The sequence below is a fragment of the Semicossyphus pulcher genome, unplaced genomic scaffold (genome assembly GCF_022749685.1).
Source record: "Semicossyphus pulcher isolate SPU_LCO1_2020_fin unplaced genomic scaffold, fSemPul1.0.p SCAF_4, whole genome shotgun sequence".
In the NCBI taxonomy this organism is placed as follows: Eukaryota; Metazoa; Chordata; class Actinopteri; order Labriformes; family Labridae; genus Semicossyphus; species Semicossyphus pulcher.
The window spans coordinates 34,800,056-34,809,908 of record NW_027211715.1 but is presented as its reverse complement, the minus strand read 5'-3'; the positions used below and the strand labels follow the sequence as shown (position 1 = coordinate 34,809,908).

General features: G+C 43.0%; 1 protein-coding gene across 1 annotated transcript; it reads left to right on the top strand.

Annotated features, from left to right (window-relative positions):
* Window positions 1-545: 545 nt before the first annotated feature.
* On the top strand, window positions 546-9,057 carry tm2d1 (TM2 domain containing 1). Its single transcript, XM_069679962.1, has 7 exons — window positions 546-679; window positions 2,108-2,181; window positions 2,611-2,719; window positions 2,974-3,065; window positions 6,895-6,968; window positions 7,843-7,990; window positions 8,627-9,057. The coding sequence occupies exons 1-6, from the start codon at window positions 546-548 to the stop codon at window positions 7,951-7,953; spliced, it is 594 nt and encodes a 197-aa protein (XP_069536063.1). The 3' UTR covers window positions 7,954-7,990; window positions 8,627-9,057.
* The last annotated feature ends 796 nt before the right edge of the window (window positions 9,058-9,853 follow it).

Here is a 9,853-nt window from a genome sequence, read left to right as displayed (position 1 = left end):
GCTTAATGACCCATTATATAGCTGGTAGGTATTATGTTTGGGAAAAAAAGATGTTCACCCTTTCATATGGGGCATTTCTGCCTTCCTCATATGAGAAATTGAGTAAAAGCGGACATAAAAGGATACAATAAAATGTAAGATAAAATGTAAGATCATTCTAAGAAAACAATGTATGTATTTTCATATCATTTTTCAATTAATAAATGTTATTTAAAGAAAGAACAAGGGGGTATTACATTTGCAAAATTACCAAATTGTAAATACAGATTTTGAACTTGACATTTTGTGTAATTCTTAATGCCGAGTAAATTTCCCTTCACAGGCACGTACTTAGTGAATGTAAAAAGCCATAAGCAACAAATTATAAAACCAAAATTAACTACATATACATTATAAAATGTAATAGGCTAATAGTAGTTTACATTACAATGTACGAAGTTATTGCATTATTTCAAACTTGCGCTATAATGTAGCGCTCATAACACTATTTTACTATTTTTCTTACAGTCTTGAAGGCATCACTCTGTCACGTGACAAAGTCAGACATGGCGTCCTCCCGGAGACGGCTGGTTTGTTTACGCTCCGGGATATGGAGCCTCTTATTTTACTGTGTTTACTCTCATTTGAAGGTCGTTCTGGCGGAGGAGGTGGACAGCTGCGACAACTTAAGACTCGGACAATATCCTTTACTTGTGGTTTCATGACGTAAATCAGAACTAACGGAAGATCATTTACAGGACGGTGCTCGCTAACGTTAGCCACAGCTAGCTTAGCAATTTGTAATAGTGTAACATCTGTCTAATAAATGAAACATTGCTTACAGAAATAACAGAACTGAACATTAAGATATTGTTATGTGTAAAGCCATGTCTAATGGTATAGTAATAACCCGCTGTAAAGATAGGAAGCAGTATGTAACTATACATTATTAACAACAGTAAACGGAAGTGTTAATGTACATGATTTCTCTTAAATTAGCAGTTCTGTACTGTCCAAGAAAGCGATCCAGAGTTATTTAGCTGTGCGTTATGTTTACTATTAGTCAGACAGAAAGGAAGAGGCTCACTAATCAAACATGTCAAACCATAACGGCACACTTCAGGACGTTTCAGCACTCATAACAGAGTACACAAAGTTTGCTTCTTTTATTTTATTTATTCTTTATTACTAAGATGGAAATGAGGAACATAATCTATTTCGACCTAACATATATAAAAGTCTGGATATCATTTGGCAAAAACCTTAAGCTTTAGCAAATCTAGGATCAACCAGGTATCAGCCGGACAACGAATGTCCAAAATCAGCTGATATCAATCAAACAATTTATTTGTCACATTAAATACTTTAAATAACAATTATAGTAAAATATAGTTGCTTCCTTTGCTTTATGCTACAACGACAATAAGCGCAGCATCAGATGTACCGGTCTGTGAGTTTGTTAAATTATTGCCTCAAAAAGGCAAAAATACACTCAGATGTATTTTCCTTCTTTTTGTTCATTCCAGCTATTTGAGTCGATATGGGACTGATGTCCTCGGTGTCAGAGCGAGGCCTGCAACCATTAAATCATTAACAGGGAATCTTTTTGGTGATTTTGGAATGACCAAAAAGACAAACGATGCGATTTTGCAGCCGTCACTTCGGGGAAATTGTGAGGATCATTATTCAGGAACATTTTGTAGACTAAACAATTGATCAGTTAAACGCTATAATAATCGTCTGATTAATTGATTACGAAACATTTTTGCGTCACAGTTGTAAAGCTAGATTGGTGAATCCCTTGTCGATAGCGAGGAGGGTTTGTAGATCTTTTGGTTGAGGAGCATCTCTGTAAACATGTTCAGATTATACAAAACAATGTAGATTGTTCCAAACAATCATCAGAGCATCAGTGAGGCTATTAAGTCACATCAAACCCCAGGAGTCAGCTGCAGAGACCTGGAGAGTCACGACTAGGAAGAAGAGAAATGTGTGTCCTCGTGTGTCTCCGCATGTGGCCCCGGCTGTTCTCTCAGAGTACTGACACACTGTTTGTTCTGTTGCTTCACTGTGTTGTTCTGGTGTTGAGTCAGTGTGCCGACAGTTTGGGCTCCTTCACTCTCCTCATGTTTCTGTGTAAAGATCCAAAGATTGATGAAGCCACTCAGGAGCCGGAGAACTGCAGGGACATGACGGCCTGGGGTGAGTGTGAGCGCAGAGACGGCACACACACACAGAGATAACATCGACACTAATTAAATTAAAGAAATAAACTTTACATGATTAAAAGTTTACAACAAAAACATGAAATGTTAGAAATCAGTGAGTAAAAATCAGTAAAAGTAAAATGAGATGAAATAAACAACAGGGGTCAAATGAATGTCAGAACAATGTGAAAAACTTATTTAATTTAAAGTGATAATAAAATAATGTTGGAAGCAGCGAGACGAGATGAAAAACACACGAAGCAACACGAAGACAAAAAAGAGTCAAATATAAACCCTGAAAATGAGCTCAAATAGAAATATTGACGAGCTTCTGTTCCTCTGATCAACTGACGGCTTCAATGGTCTACCTGTGTGTGTGTGTGTGTGTGTGTGTGTGTGTGTGTGTGTGTGTGTGTGTCTGCAGTGGAGTGCCTCCCAGCTCCGAACATCAGCTGTCGGCTCTCTAACGGGACGGAGTTCAGGTTCAGCGGTGAGGAGGTGGGCTTCAACAAAACCATCCCCTGCAGGAACGTGTGAGTGCTCACACACACACCAACACACGCACACACGCACACACACACACACACACACACACACACGCACACACACACACAGCTTCAGCTTCCTGTGGAGAAGATAAACAGTCAGGGTGACTTATCAGACTTTTTTTCTTCATTATGAAGAATTTTCACTGAAACCTTTAAAAAGATTCTGATTGATTTGAATTGATTAAAAACTGATCTCATTCATTTCTCTGTGATCAATAATAATGATTGTTTCCTCTCAGGAGCGGTTATTCCTACAAAGTCGCCGTGGCTTTGTCTCTGTTTCTGGGCTGGCTCGGAGCCGACCGCTTCTACCTGGGATATCCTGCTCTAGGTACACACACACGCACACACGCACACACGCACGCACGCACGCACGCACACACACACACACACACGCACACACACACACACACACACACACACACACACATACACACACAGTGATGCTGAACATGTTTTCATTTTAAAACTGTGTGAAACCAGAAACTAAGACTTCTGAAACGATGACGCAGACGTGCGTCGGCTGATCCAGTCGTCACTAGTTGAAGAGCAGGGCAATAAAAAGATCTCAAATCACGGTTGTTAAAATATTAATATCAGTAACAAGAAACACTCAAGACGTTTTTACTCCATGAAAAGATCCAGATCTTTAACAGCCTGTTGCACAGCACAAACGAACACAGACACAGGAAGTGAAACAGTTTTAGCTTTCACCTCCACGTGCGCTGCTGACCTGTAAAGCATCGTGTGAGCGGGGCTCGTTTCTCTGGGTCTGAGGGCACAAACAAGGTGACGAGCTGTTAACACAGACAGGTAGCACCATGTCACTGATATCTCAGTGGTTTGGATGTCTTGGGTTATAAAGTGCAGATTAACACAGTCTGCTAAACATGGTGCGACTTTTGACATGAACCATCATTCAGTGTTTTTTAATCCCTGGCTGTGTTTGTTCAGAGAGCAGGAACGAGCCGTGAACGACAGATTGAGCTAACGTCTGCAGCAGCTCAGCGCGCAGCCCGCTGAGCTCAGCTGAAAAGTGACACACAGATATGTTTACAGGTTTCACTGATCCTTTAACGTGTGACAGACCACTGAAGAGGAACCAACTGTTTCCTCAGGCTTCATCCACGGCTCATTTTCATGATCCACTACATGTGAGAATAAAACGACGTCGGAAAGCGATGAAAGCGAATCACAGCACAGCGTGTGACGGTTCACTGTGATGTCTTTATATTATTATTATTATTATAACAGCTGGGAAGCAGCACATGCTCACACCCTCATCTTACTTACAGCGGTGAAAAAGAAGGTTTCATTCCTCCATCTGACAAACTGGACCTTTAAGATTTACAGAAGAGAAATTATCCACCGAGAGCAGAGCTTGTATTTAAACCATCCACACTTTGGAGGGGTCACCTGGTCACCTGGTCACCTGGTGGACTCGTGTTAAACATGCTTTCTCTCTCTGCTTCGACAGTCTGAGTGCTCTGATGGAAACAGGCGGCGTGGCCCTTTAAATGTCTTTTATTTTTGTGTTTTTCAGCCTGAATTTAAATTGAATTCAGAGAGTCTTTGTGTGTCACTGATCTCCACACAATGCAGCGTAATAACCTGAAGAATAACAGTTATGATTAACACAACAAGAGTGAGTTATTATCAGCAGGCTGAGGCCGCTCTCATCCTTCTTTTAATGAGACACCTGCAGGAATACAAAGGCTGTGTGTGTGTGTGTGTGTGTGTGTGTGTGTGTGTGTGTGTGTGTGTGTGTGTGTGTGTGTGTGTGTGTGTGTGTGCGTGCGTGCGTGCGTGCGTGCGTGCGTGCGTGCGTGCGTGCGTGCGTGTGTGTAGGACAGCTGCAGTGATGAACACCTGGCCTGATTTGGCACAGGTCGGCCCGGGACGAGCCAAGCTGAACCGACGCCAAGTCAGATTTTATTCAGAAAAATGGATTTCACAGGCGCGTTAGTTGAAGAGCTCCAGCAGTCACAGCGATCAGAACGAGGTGGATTATAAGCTTTAACAGGGTGAAGAATAAAGAGTGCCCCCTACAGGCTGCAGAGCTCACTACAGCCTCAGTGTGCAGTAACTACAGTTGTTTGCATTATTCTGTCTCTGTGTGTTATTAGAAAGGCCTCTTGGAGCCTACGCCCAACAGGAAGTCAGCCATTTTGAATTCTGTTTTAACTGAAAAGTATTTTTGATCAATAACAGGTCTTTTACTTCATCGAGTCCGAACTTCGTCTGCAGCTTTAATATTCTTCTTTTTTATCCAACACACCTGCAGGACTTCTGTTCGTCTCAGAGTCAACACGTCAGAGCTGCAAACAACGACTGTTCTGATAGTCGTCGATTGTTGAATCGATGAATCGACTAATCAGATAATGAATTGCACAATGATGGCTCTTATTTAGCTCGCAGCTTTAAATGGAGCTGGAGGTTCTTTAAGCATGAACATTAAACACAATAAACTGTGCTGCTGATTTGGCTCCGACTGAAACAACAGAGACATAAAAACATGGAGCGTGCGTCCGCTTCAAACCGACGACAGACAAAGTGCTGAGAGAGAAATAAATCCAGAACACAACTCCATCGTTCCTTCAGACGCTCGCTCCTCACCGACGTGCTCCGTCATAACCAAGCTCCTCTTCACAGATCCTGCAGGCGCTCCTCCTCTCTGCAGCGCTGAGGCTGACATGTTCCCACACGTCACACGTTTCAGGACGCGATGGTGTCGCAGCGGCCGCCGACATTTTGCTCTTTTGTTTACCTGTCGCTTCTCGCTCGCTGCAGAGATAGTTGGGATGTGAGACGGCTCACCGCTCAGCGACTCCAGAAAACGATGTTATGTCCGCGCACAGCATGAAAAACACACTGCTAATTATCAACAATTAAATTAATTGGCGACTAATTTTATCATCGATTTTTGATGACGATGTCGACTGATCGTTGCAGCCCGACAACAGGCAGACAGGAAACATGGCAGAGAGAGGAGGGATGACATGTCGGGTTTAAATTAGATTATTTTCATGATTAATTCATTTGTTAAATTAAAAAAGTCCAAAGAGACGTCTTTAAAAAGTCTCGTTTTGTCAGACCAACAATCCTCAGACGTGTAACCAGAAAATGTATTTTTGCTTTTGGAAAACAGATTCAGATCATTTGGTTAGAAGGATTTCTTTTCTGTTCACGGACTCCAACGAGGTCCGAAGCAGATCAGTGGAGACGCTGTAGCTCGTCGGTGTGCGTCAGACGTAGTCTCAGTGACGTCACCCATTGAAGAACCGGTCTCTTCATCACGACGGTCCGCTGTAATCTCTCCAGGGAAACGCCAACAACTCCTGACTCCTATTTACTGACCGACGATTAAATAAATAAACACTGCGCAGGCTAACGAGCAGCTAAAGCGAGCACAGTATAGCTGCTACTTTGTGCTAACAATATTTCAATACAATAACACGAACATTTAACTCACCGAAAAGCTGGAGCTCAGACTTCTTGCACGGCCATAAAGTTCCATAAATCCCACAGAGAGATTATTTGTCCAAACTTTGAATGAAAAAATCCCCAACAGTCTCCAACAACACAAACAGGTGAAGGTAAGCTCAGTGTCTGTGTGTCTGTGTTGACGTCTAGCAGACAGCCAGCAGAATCCACCTGTCAATCAAGTGATCCGGCCCCGATGATTTAAGGCTTAATATAATTAAAACGGGTGTGTTATAAAAACATTCACCCCCCGTACAGTTATCATGAACAATAAAATGAGCTATTTATAATTATATTATAAATATATATATATATATATAATATATTATATATAATATATATATTATTATTATTTTTTTTGTACCAGGCTGTGAACATGTTTATTTCTGCTGTAATGTTATTTCTTGTTTTCTGGAGCCTCAAGTGGCCACTCGAGGAACTGCAGTTTTTTGCACTTCCGCATTGGCTTCATTTTTCAGCACCGGAGGTTGCCGCTTGGTCGCAGCCTCCAAATAAAGTTTGAACAGACTTTAACTCAGCTGTCACAGAAACATCATCAACTTTTCACAGTAAAAATCGACAACACGGTTTTTACTGTTTCGATTTTTAAGGAATAAAATATAAACTGTTATTATCTTGATTCATTATTGATCGCCTGTTTTTTGTGTCCCTGTCAGGACTGCTGAAGTTCTGTACCGTCGGTTTCTGTGGAATCGGCACCTTGATCGACTTCATCCTGATCGCCATGCAGGTGAGACACATGCCGTTGTGAAGCTACAGACAGCAGCTGATTAGCTTAGCTTAGCATAAAGAATGGAAACAGGTGAGAAAGCCTTGTTCGTATAATCTGGTTTAATAGAATCAGAAACAAACACCAGAATAACCAGAGGAGCATTTACAAAACTATTTAGGATGTGAAGCTTTTAAAACTATAAAAACAATATTCACACTGCTGCAGAACTTAAAGGGTTAACGATGGAGAACAGGAAGTTAGCCTGCTAAGCTAACTTTGCTAACACACCTCCTCCTCCCACACACACACACTCGCTCAGGTTCTAGTTTCACCTCCTCTTTACGAGTGGCACCTGTGATGAAGCGTTCCTTGTTTCCCAGAGGATCCATTTCAGCGGCGCGCGGCGGCGGAGCCTCATATTTTAGCGGCTAACTGCCCGGCGGGGGGAAAGGGCGCCGCGCCTGATGAATAAACAGCCGTCGGCCTTCTGATTATTATTTACCGCGTTGCAGCGCTGCGTCTCTGTGAGGCCGCAGGATGACTGATGCTTCTAGAAGCTTCTAATGGACTCTGAGAGGACGGAGACAGACGGATGGAGCGAGGGAAACAAGAGGTGAAGGGACGAATCACTCCTTCCTGTTCAGGCCTTTTAGATAATCGAGGCAGGAGATCCATCACAGGGAGGAGGGAACCTGCAGAGGAGGGTCAGGCTGAACGTGATGCAGGCGGCGGCCATGTTTGACCCATCACTGAAATATACACCTCTTGTCTCTCCTGTGTTCTGTAGTCAGCCTGCTGGAAGGTTCAGGTGCTTCAGGTGTTCACGTCTGACTCATGACTCCTCAGCTTGTAGTGTAAACGTTCCTCTCCTGCTTCGTCTCTCCTCCTGCAGATCGTGGGTCCCGCAGACGGATCAAACTACATCGTGGATTATTACGGTGCCCGGCTGACCCGCCTGTCCATCACCAACCAGACGTACAGGAAGCCTCACCTGTCTCTGTGAACACACCTGGACACGCCCACACGCCGACAGGAACACTGTGAGTTCACAATCAAAACGTCTGATTGGTTGTTGGGTTTATTTCTGTAACATAAGTCGTTTGTTTGAATGAATGAATAACATGCAGATCGAGAGCAGCAGCGTTTGATCAGTAGATTATCAATACGTCAGTTCAGACCAATCAGGAAGCAGCACAATCAAAGTACCGATGTTTGATCCCGAGCTGTGAGCGCTGCCTCATTGCTCCTGACCTCAGAGGTGTATCATACGTGACCAAAGTCCGGGAGTGGAGTTTGAAACAGCTGAAGGTCATCCTGTCGCCCGTCGGCCGTCAGAAGGTAAATATCAGAGTCGAGTCAACACGAGGACGGTCTCTGCGGGAATAAAGATGGTCCAGATTCTCTTCGTGTCACTGTCAGGAGCAGAACGTGTCCACAGGAAGGTTTCATGTTTGTGACGTCACAGGAAGTGACGTCACAGTGACAGGAACTAAGTACGTGTACTGTGCTGAAGTCTAATACTACTGTCTGCTCGTCGTCCACCTCGGAGGGAAACGTTATTTATCCTGAAGATGTTTCTTTTCAGATCAAACATTGACCTTTTTATCGGTTAAACTAAAATGCTGTTTAAAATGAGCTTTGAATTATAAATAATCTGTTTTCCCGTCTTTCCTCAGGTCAGTGAAGTCGACACAGAAGAGTCTTCATGGCCACCCTGACTCTGCACCTCAGCAGTGAAAACAAATGATCTGTTTTCAAAATAAAAGTCCGCTTTGTTAAACCATCGATCAGACGCCTTTAAAGGGCCCCTCCGCTGCACTCTGCATGTTCAGCCTGTTGACATACGAACTGTAAACCTTCACAGTCCTGCTGATCGTCACAGTTTGGACCTCCTCCTGACCGGCTTCACTTCCTCTAACATCACATCCTGTCAGCAGCTCAGTTTTATTTATTATCTTGTTGTAAAATATTGAAATGTTTCGTTGTTTTGTCTTTGAGTTCTGATGTTTTTCATGAAGACTGTAAATAAAGTTTGTTTTTCTGTGAATTGAATCTGTTAAAGTGACAATCTCAAACTTTGTCATGTAAATAAATGTCTGTAAGTCTCTCTCTCTCTCTGAATGAGGTAACACATGCTGACTGGGTGTGTCCCAGTTAGTGACGCGTTTTCCATCATCCAGCAGTGGTTGGTCTGCCAGAGAGGGTAGGCGGAGCTAAGCGGCTGCTTTTACGCTCTCTGCAAGTGTTGCGAGTAAACAGTAATCTACTATGGCTGAACAAACAAAGAAAAGATGGATGACTACAGATACAACTTCAACAAGAAGTGAAAATCCAAAGAAGAAGAAACAAACTCGACGCTCAGATGAAGCAAACAGTCTGAAAAGGAAAGCGACCGTCAGCCAGGAAAATCAAGAGTTACAACCGGAGCCGACCGTGGACGCCTGGTTATCTCGGAAGAGTGCTCTCAAAACTACCGATTATGGCCAGTTGGAGGCGCTCAAGAGCACAACAATAAAAATCTTTGAGATTGTATGTTTAAACATTTAAATTATTTATATGCATCATACAGTCCGTGAACAGCAGAGGGGTGGGAGCCGCAGGGTAACTCACGATAACAATATGTTGATATGTTGCGTGACAACATAAAAAAACGATCACGATATGAACTGAAGAACACAAAATGCTCCTGACAGGTGAAGGGCAGACTTCATGTGTCACAGGCTGGCACACTAACTGAGCTCAACGATGACGCGGTGACTCACAGTGGCACACACACTTTTTTTTATATAATATCGATATTTGGCGCCAGCGACACGATCGTTGTATCGCACCAGTCAGGACGATCATATATTGCGTTATCAATCTTCTGTCTCACTCCTAACGAATCACCATAAATCAATTTC

Bases quoted from the DNA above. Each gene is read 5' to 3' on its own strand.
- tm2d1 (XM_069679962.1), top strand. From the start codon at position 546: ATGGCGTCCTCCCGGAGACGGCTGGTTTGTTTACGCTCCGGGATATGG. The intron at 2,720-2,973 runs GTGAGTGCTCAC...GTTTCCTCTCAG, and splicing joins ACCATCCCCTGCAGGAACGT to GAGCGGTTATTCCTACAAAG. The intron at 6,969-7,842 runs GTGAGACACATG...CTCCTCCTGCAG, and splicing joins TCATCCTGATCGCCATGCAG to ATCGTGGGTCCCGCAGACGG.